Source organism: Juglans microcarpa x Juglans regia, chromosome 2D, assembly GCF_004785595.1.
Source record: "Juglans microcarpa x Juglans regia isolate MS1-56 chromosome 2D, Jm3101_v1.0, whole genome shotgun sequence".
Classification (NCBI taxonomy): Eukaryota; Viridiplantae; Streptophyta; class Magnoliopsida; order Fagales; family Juglandaceae; genus Juglans; species Juglans microcarpa x Juglans regia.
This window is the reverse complement of record NC_054596.1, coordinates 28786152-28796438: the sequence shown is the minus strand read 5'-3', so window position 1 is coordinate 28796438 and position 10287 is coordinate 28786152. Positions and strand designations below refer to the sequence as shown.

Below are 10287 nucleotides of genomic sequence, written 5' to 3'. Positions count from 1 at the left end.
ATTTCAGGAACTTTGTACAATTGAGTACACTTTGAACAAAATGTATAAGAGTGATGATGCTAAGTTTATGAGCATGACGTCTAATATGAAGGTTAAATTTGAGAAATATTGGGGGTGCATGCATAGGATGAACATGATTATTTATGTAGCTTTTATCCTTCGCCCGCGATACAATATTAAGTCTATGCCATTTTGGTTGAAAAGGTGAAAAGGGATGGAGTGTGGAGATAGAATTGAGGCCGAAATGAGATTGCTCTTGAATCGTTTGATTGGGCAATACAATAAGTTTCATGGGCTAAGTAGTAGAAGAACACATGTGGCCCAAGGAAATTTCAATTCTACTTAAATATTATTGGTGACACTTCGGACTCTAAAGAATTTAATACAACGTTAGAGCAATACTTTGAGGAGGAAAATAGTATGGTATTTGGTTCAGAGGTAGATAGGTATTTGTCGGATGTGATTGAACTAAAGACACTCAAGTTTGAGATTTTGACTTGGTGGAAGAAGAATTTGTGTAGATATCTTATCATTGTGGAGATTGCACGTGATGTATTGGTCATCCATATTTTCATTGTTGCATCCAAGTCTACATTCTGCACTGGCGGACGTGTATTGGACCCATATGCTCATTGGTGTCGAAGATTGTGCAAGCCGTAATCTATACTCAAAATTGCTCGAGAAAAAAACTAATTAATATTTGGGAGGTGGAGGAGTATGTATAAGACATTGACATTAAAGGTAAATATTTTTATATGTTAATTTTGATTTTTGTTACTAATTAATCCATTTATCTTAATCTTTTCTCTTCTTTTTTTCTTCTTAAGGTAATCTTCCTCCTTCATCTGTTTTAATTTCTTAGGTTATAACCTCTTAGGTTCACAATTTCCTAACATACCTCCTCATATTTTAACCATTTGTTGCATAATACTTAATGCCACCAAACAACAAAATGTAGGGGAGGATGTGACTGTTGGACCTCGTGTGTGTGTGTGTGTCACCCCAAGTCCTTTTGTGGGTTCATTGCAACGTAAAAGTGAAGCAAGATACATAAGAACTAGGGACTGGAGATAAAGGGGTAACTCACTCTTCACATCATCTTGTGAAAATGTAGTAACTTTTGATATGTGTGTTTTCCCATCCCATATTGTACGTCTTGTACTAGGGCCTTATTGCCACTAACCCATGTTATTCTCATTTGCACCACCAATGTACTAGTGTTTTACTTCCTAAACAGACTTCATATATATATATATATATATATATATATATGACTTTGATGTTTGCTTTTTTGTGTGTAAATAAAGGGTGCTTCTACAGAGACAGATAGGTTATTTTTTCTTATTTGTTTTTTCTTAATATTAAGAAATGTATATCTTAATGTTTAAGGAAAAATAAACAAAAATGCACCAATCGGTGCAAACCATCGGGAGACCATCAGGAGACTTATTATTTCTCATGAATAAATTGAAACCAAACAAGAGTTATATATGTGGAAAAATATATGTTGCTTATTGAGGTTCTGGTTAAATCTGTGATATCTGTTATGATATTAATAATATAAAACCTCAAGGAACCAATACTACAAGTGATTTTTTTTCGCATTTTCCATGTTTATATTCCTTGCTTCTTTACGCAGTTGAGGAAATTTGAATGGGATTGAAATTCTTTGAGATCAGTAGCCGAGGAAATTTGAAGATGGTTGTACTCATGGATAGGGATCATTGTGGTGTAAAACTCATAGATTTGTTTCTTGAAAATTGACGTTTTGCATTGTGATATAAATAGTGTAATATGTAGTGTGTAGTCACAATAATAGATAGTGGTTTTTGCGGCAACTAGTTTTTGTCGCAAAATTCAAATTCTTGCTACTAAATACCTTTTGTGGCCAAAATATGTGGCCGAAGGGTTGTTGCATAATTTTCGTCACAAAAGCTCATTGCGGTTGTCACATTTGTAGTTCTTGAAAAAGCTTACTTTTTCTGACAAAAAACTTTGTTGTAAATGTAAAGCTTACTAGTCTATTGTATGTGTTGATGTCTATTATTATTTATTGTGTTCTATAAAAATTTGAAAGGATAACAAAAAGTTAAAAAAAATGATTATAAAAATATTCATTATATAAAGAATAATAAGCATAAAGGCCTATTAAAAACTTTTTAAAAAGTGTGAAAAAGATACAAATACAAAGGCCCTAGAAAACCCATAAAAAAAAAAAAGTCTAATATATTTAAACTTGGATATCCGGTTACAACCCAGGTGATTCAACTATCAGAGTTTAAATCCTTGGCCCAAATCCGGATACCCGCTCGGGTTTTGACCAGACCCTACCTGATTGGATATCTGCTCTCTTTTCAAATCCCAAATACATATCTTGGTATTGTCAGGTCCCAAATTTGTATCCAAATGCCCATCACTTATTAGAAGATGAAAATTAATCTCTCTTTCCTCATATGCATGATTAATAATCCCTCACTCATAGCCTTCAAAGGAAAAAAATGTACATATGTAAGGTAACAAGGTTTTTTTTTTTTTTTTTCCTAAGCAAGCTATAGATATATTCAACAGCTACAGGATACAATAGTCAACAGGGTGGGAGACCCCTACATTCATCCCAAACCATCAAACCAGCAAATATAACACAAGACATAAATAAATAAATAAAATGAATCTAGAGCCAATGACTTGACCCCCACAAGAGAAGCTGCTTGAAACGGTTTTGATACAGACTAAAAACAGATTATAATATTACGACTGAAAATCGTAGTGAAGTGATATGTGCTGCATTTCGTTGGTCTGGATTAGTTGTCGAAGACTTCCACTACTTATTTCCCATGATCCCTTATTAGGGGAAGCAAATTGGATATGCGCCAAATCGCCCGTGGAAGACCACCCAGGACTGTGGTGGCACGTGGAGGCCATGCATCATGCTAGGAGAGTGGAGGATGGCCGGTCGGGTCTGCAGGATCCGAGGTAGTTTGGTAGAGAGCAAAATTGCCTCTGAAGAGAGAAAAAGATAGTATCCTTTTTCTTTTATTTATTAGTTGTAAGGTAACAAGTTTACTTAGAGAAAAAGGTTACCAAAGAGTTAAAGCGTATACATATTTAAATGATTTAAGGTTTTATTATATACACGCTCATTATAAGTTTTTAATAAATTAGGAAATCACTTACATTGAAAACTAGTTAGGATGCAAAGAAGGTCAAAGTGTCTAATATTAATAAATTAAGGGGCCTTCTCAACTAATAATTAAGAACAAAGTCCTGAGTAATTCGAAATTGACAATCATGATCAGGGATCGCCGGGACCAACCATATATTAGCCAAGTTGAGATGATAAGAGATCAATACAGACCAGCCATTTGAAGATCTTGTTGAGAACCTCTCATAGTTCATGTCTCTTTCTTTCTCTTTCATGGTCCATGTTCTATATTCCACTATTTAATTTCATTAATTAATAGAGGATATTTTTCTTTTTTAATTCAATTACAACCATATTTTCCAGGTAGACAAAGAGAAACAATGCCAGATTCCTTACTCAGCGTTTTGTTCTAACACGAAGATCGATCATCTTTTGAGAATATCTATCCTGATAATTTAGGCTATTATTGGTTGCGCGTCGCAATTTATTTGGCTATAGGCATCGGTACTAGTGCATGTGTATTAATTTCGACATTGAGCATGGTTATGTATGCTTGCTTCAATTCAGGAGAGAGAGATAAGAAATAACAGCTAGCTAGTACCAATAAATTCTCTCTCTCTCTCTCCACCATTAAGGATCGATCCTCCAGAAGCGTACAGACTATTAATTGGCTCTTTATTCTATTCAATGCTTTTAGGGCCCGTTTATACAACTCACCTCATCTCATCTTATATAATTTTAACTAATAATCTTACTACTATTTATAAACTATGATCTGAACTAGTCCCATTATCCAAACGGGCCGAATATCTCAATTTACAATAGACATGAGGATGAAGCTGTACTTTACTGGCCGCAGAGCTTCTGATCTTATTAAGCAGTGAAAATGATATTTATCTGGTTAACACAAGATAGTAATTGGTGTTCTCTAGCTAGCTAACATAAAGCAGAGAAACATATTGAAAGAAAATCTTAGAAAAAAAAAAGACAAAAAGGAAAAAATAAAAAATAAAAAATAAAAATAACCATAGGCCATGCACCTTGTGTGACATTTAATTGACAAACATCATTATTAGTGAATAAGAGCTGCATACAAGAGTACATTCCAAGTATCAGGAACTCCGGCAAGGCACCAATGGCTGCAATCCATGACCTTGTGGCCATGTCCATAGTAGAATGACGGATGTCCATCTTTTCGTAGTTGTGATAATGTTGTAACATTCAGCAAGTGGACCTGCCTCGACATAGTGCCTATTACTTTCTCAACCACCAGTTCTGCAGGATGTGGACCTCCTGGATAATTTGAACCAGCCACTGGTTGTGCTTGTCCCTCACATAGATTTGAATTTGACTGCCCCCAAAAACTTCCACTAATTCCATAAAAATATATATAAAACTTGTGAAAATTTATAATAATGCATGCGCAGTTCAAAACCATGTTTTCTGTTGTGACTAACAATCAAGACTACTCTCTACTACTACTCGAGTTTTACAGACAATAAAGCCCTGTTTGGATATAGATATGGTTTCGTTTCATCTCATCACATCTCATCATTATAATTTTTTCAAATTCTCATACAAAATATAATAAGTAATTCAACTGTTTCAAATCTTAAAATAATAATAATATTAAAAAAATAATATTTTAATAATATTTTATTTCACTCATCTAAAACCATCACATCTCATCTCATTATCCAAACGAACCCTAATTGTAGCAACTAATTGGAGAAGAGTTTTGGTAATAGAGTTTTTCAAAGTACTAGAGCCGTTAATTGTAGACTTCTATTAAAAAGCTTTACTATTATTAAAAAGTTTTTTATTATTTGGTAAAGATGCGCCTAAAGAGCTTTTATAGTTAGTTACAATAGATTTTAAAAAATGTAGCATTATAAATTATCAACAAAAGTTTTAATTTGATGTGTTTTTTAAATTGGACATGATTCTGCTTTTTTTAAGATGCTTAAATCGTTTTTTTATAAATTTACTAAATATATCAATTTTTTCTTCTTTAAAAGAGGTTTTAGATTCTTAAAATTACTTTTTAAGCTCCGAAACTCAAACCAAAACAGGCACGTAATGCACAAACTTTTACTAGAAACTGTAGTTACAAATAAAGCATCTTGATGATCAGAAACATCGATCTGATCTTGAGGATGTAAATTAGAATCAATCGAGTATATCTTTTGAGAATGGTTTCAAGAATATTGTTCTGAATAGAGCTTTCATGTTTTCTCTAGGGAATATCCCTCCAAAGAGTGTTTGTTATGCTCCTTGGCAAGTTGTTTTGAGCTTGTCTATATAGTTGAGATGTTGCATGCATGTGTGCTGAACTTCACTGCTATATTAACAGAATGACTTTATAACTTGTATTCACCGAAAAGAAAAACTAAAAATATTAATAAATAAGTAAGAATAAAAATAGAATTAAACACTATCTATTAGATCTTTCATGCATATGCTAGGGGACTTACTTTGAATGATCAGGAGAAACGCCTTGGAAGAAGACCTTAGTTTTCAAAGGGTCCACGTTTGAGTCTATCCATTTAGCCCATGTGTTCAAACCTTTTTCGAATGCAACCAAGCGATCCATGTCTTTGTAAGTCTTACTTCCTTCTCCAATAAAATCCCATCTGCAATAAACACATTCATCCAAGCATTATTTAGTTGATCTCGAGATAGCAAAGGCCGGTACGTACGTACTATATACATGCATGCATGAAAATACGTACGGTTGTTTTCTTCCTGTATGCGTCCACCAATGCCATGAATTGAAGATCAATACGTCGTTTCCAGTCCATACCTTCGCACCTTCTTTAATCGAATCTAGTTTCAGAACTCGACCCATGCTTGTCCGTACAATATCGACGAGAAACGCGTGGCGGTAAAGCAGTAGCTTAACACTGTATTCCTGTATATTAAATTTTACGTACACTGAAATATATATATATATATATATATATGATCGTAATAAACTCTTAATTAATTAATTACGTTGTAAGATAACGTTTCAGACGTCTAGGGCAAAACTTCATACAGATACAGGCAGGTAGAAACCGACTATCCTTTTATGAAAAAAAAAAAAAAAAAGGTGGAGATCTCATCATTAACAGATTAAGATTTCCCACATGTTTTCTTTTATTTCCTTCTTAATTAGTTTTGTCTCCATCCTATATATAATTATTGCACTATGGGTTCTTAAAATATATAATATTTCACCAGCCATTCGAAAGCAACAAATGTGAAATTTTATTATGAGTAAACGTGTTAGGCAACGTGTTTTTATTACGAGTAATGTTAGGTGCAAATCTCAAATAAATAAGTTCAGCACATAAGTACGCTCTTTTGTAAAAAAGTGGATCCCACTAAAACAGAGTAGTTTTTTTATATTTTTTTAAATTTGAGTCCACTTTTTTGTAAAGACATATGCATGTGCGAGGTTTGTCTATTTAGGATTTGTATAAATTATTATTTTTTTTATTTTTCGTTTTTTCTCTTTGGCCTAAGTATAAGACGCATATAATATGGTTGAGGCCAGACATGATATGCACCGACATGAATGAGTAAAACTGCTGCGAGGAAATGAATGATAACAAGTCAATCTAACCGGGAAAGTGAATGTGGAGATATCTGATCCAAATGGCCTGGCTAAGGTGTATTTAGCTTCTGGTACAGCTGTATGAAGCATGCAATTGAGTGATAGCCATTGGTTCAAGCTCAATGAGTCCCCAACAAAGATTATGCTCTTTCCTCTCAGCCTCCTCAACAACTCTCGACCATCGAATCTGCATCAACAATCAGCTGCATGTGATCAATTTTTATTTTTTGTATATCTTATTTCTTCCTTATTTTGTTTTCTTTCGCTGCTAATAATTATTTGTGAGGACGAAAGGGATGAAAGCAACTTAAGAACAGAATTATCTCTATTTTAAGAATTACGTATATATAGGCCAGCGGATCTTTCTCTGATTCATGTGAGAATACAACTGTATTGGGACCGGCCAGCCTGTCGCATACGTACCCAAATCAACTAGCAAGGAATTCTACAACTTTATATGAGGTCATTTTCATTCATTTTCTGATCTGGGTAGTTTTTTACAGAATTAAACAATTTTAGCAACCTAATAATTTCTTCTTTTAATAAAAAATGATGCCATCATTGTCATGCATGGGATCACTGCTTGTTATTAGGTGTGTGTGTGTGTGTATATATATATATATATATATATATGCATAATGTTTACTAGAACTAGCTAGCTGATGACCATATATATATAATATGCACACACTATAAAAAAATTACTTATTTGCGACCAATTATTTCTAAAGAAATAACTATTTTCAGCTAAAATGAGATTGTTTTGTCACAAAAATAGTTACAAATATCCGTTTTTCTTGTAGTGGTATGAACTGTTATAAATATCAATCCTAACCTTATTAGGTTCTCTATGTATAACTGGATCGATCGTTCCATTTCGATCATTTGAGTTAGTATTTTGTTTATATAAAATTAAATATTAATTTTTACTGGATTTGAAATGGTTTTTGTTATGTAGTAGGTCAATCGGGTTTACAGTTACTCATGTTGAAAGACTATTAAAAAAATTTTCTATTACTATATACACACATTATAAAATGTCATTTTGTTTTTTTATCCTATTTTACTTACAAATATATTTGGAATCATTTTCATTACGTAGGTAAAAAGATAAAATGACATGTTTTTAAGTAGGTGTACAAGGTGTGACACTTATGTCTAGAATTTATATATATATATTCGGAGGTCCTTAATTGGCTCCCTCAAAATTAATTTCTTGATCTGTCACCATCCATTGCTATCCCATCATGCATATATGCGTCGAGAAAAAAAAAAAAATGGGCCTTGTAAATTACGACTAGCTAGTGGTATTAAAGTCCAAGGGATCGATGCTAATTTTGGGAGGGGTTAATTTATTTCTGCATAGGATTTCCATGAAATACCGGAAATTAGGAATTAATTAGAAATTATAATTGGCCTAATTACGTTGAATTAACTGCTTGGTGATCTAATCATGTTACGTTCATCAATAAATATTATGAAATAATTTCCATATATATATATATGATTCATTTAAATTAGCCAAACCCACATGCATTAAGGTGATCGATGCACCAAGGGATCAAAAATCAATTAAGACTCTAGTTACAAAGACTTAATCAAGGGAAAAATACCCAGAAACGTCTTTATAAAGACTTAATTTACATATAATTTCCCCAACTTAATAATTAATTATATAGTTACAATATCTTTATTAAATTCGTAGCAGAAATGTTTATTGAAGTGTACGTACGTGAAGGTATATATACTAAGGAAACCTCATTTTATATAGGATTTCACAATTTTAAGTCCATAAACATGCACGAAGATTTGAGTGATAAAAATATTTCATATCCTAAAATAATTATCCTACTGAAAAAGCTAGTTTGCCCACAATTGTTACCACACCACTTGACCGCTTGGGAAAAAAAATTATTTTTTATTTTACTTAATGATTAAGAAAATGATTTTAAGTGTATTGATGTATTTTTTTTATTTTTTTAAAATATTTAAATATATTAAAAAATGTGAATCGAAAAAAAAAAAAAAAAATTGTGTAGAAACAACTATGGGCTACTCTGGGCGCAGAGTAGCCTGACTCTTATCTCATATAATCAATTAAGATGTTTAAAGGATGCATGCATGGAAGTTAACCAAGTAAAATCCAAAAGAATAGAGGGCTTAATTACACGATATATATGCTTCTCAATCATTAACACTGCATACACACAACAATATTATATATTGCCCAACATGACTTTCATGTTCTGATCATTTCATCATATAGTATATATATATATATAATATACGTACTGTCTCTTTCATTTGAAATAGATCGTAAGTAAATGGTGCCAAACCTACCTTGTGTGGCACCGACATTTATGAGAGGAAAATATAAACTTATAACAAAAATCTTATGCGTTGCAGAAAGCTGCAATGTTTCTCGACTAGCTTCGGGCATCCGAGAAAGTGAATTCAAACAATATTCCAGAAACTCGAACTTAATCAAAGAACGAAGAAATTAAAGAAAGCATATCGAGCAAAATCATCTCAGTGTGAAAGTGAAGTACCTTGTATAAAGCAAGCAAGCAAGCCAGCATATATGCAGCGCCTTAGCCTATAGAATTAGAAAGGAGAGAGACCGAGCGAAATAGAGGTACTAACCTTGGTAAATTGCAGCCATTAGGCTGCCATCTGTACTTGAGATATTGTTTGTCTGGACGCCCATTCTTTTGGCAATCGAAATCTCTCTCTATGAACGGACAGCTTGATGAATCATAGAGAGGATATGACTCATCACGAACCCAACTTCCTTTGTAAAAGTCACACCCACAATTCCCTTTGTGCAAGAGAAATATGAGTAGCAGTACTGCTCCCACAAAATGAGATGCACCCATGAGAGAGAGAGAGAGAGAGAGAGAGAGAGAGAGAGAGAGAGAGGGAGGGAGTTGGTGAAAGTCACAATGTATGTGAGTTTGAATTAAATATATAAAGGAAATGGGTTTGTACGCAGTTGTGTATATATGTTTTCTGTTGGCGCTATTCTGTGCTTGTCATGACTTTTTAAAAATTAACCAATATATATATATATATATATATATATATATATATATCAATCGATTCCCGGAATATTCATTTGGAAATAAATAGCATAAAAAACGTGTGCGCCTTTCACTAGTACTACTAGTACTAAATCTTAGATGGTAATTAATTTGTAAGAGTAACGCTAGTTGCGTACCATGTGTCGTCCTATATATATATATATATATCCTACTTCCATGTTATTATGTGAAATTTGACACTTTTAAGTGTAGCACATAGAATTCTTCCTTTGTAAATTGCCTCAACCGCAAATTCTTTTTAATCACTTTACGAGCAACAAATTATTTTTTTTAAAGAAAAACTTTGGGTGTAAATTGTTCAATAGCGCATTTGATTGTTCACCTACATATATATATATATATATATATGTTAGGTACAGGTGGGTAGCACCGTACGTACCCCAACCCCTGGCTCCGCTCTAACATTGTGACCGTCTGCATCTGCCAAACGGATGGGTAGGTTTTTC

The 10287-nt window shown here is 33.1% G+C and overlaps 1 protein-coding gene across 1 annotated transcript; it reads right to left on the bottom strand.

Annotated features, from left to right (window-relative positions):
• Positions 1-4153: 4153 nt before the first annotated feature.
• On the bottom strand, positions 4154-9751 carry LOC121248060 (protein trichome birefringence-like 43). Its single transcript, XM_041146416.1, has 6 exons — positions 9668-9751; positions 9384-9633; positions 6750-6927; positions 5875-6053; positions 5617-5775; positions 4154-4512 (listed from the first exon to the last, which is right to left on the bottom strand). The coding sequence occupies exons 2-6, from the start codon at positions 9614-9616 to the stop codon at positions 4215-4217; spliced, it is 1047 nt and encodes a 348-aa protein (XP_041002350.1). The 5' UTR covers positions 9617-9633; positions 9668-9751; the 3' UTR covers positions 4154-4214.
• Between the last annotated feature and the right edge of the window lie 536 nt (positions 9752-10287).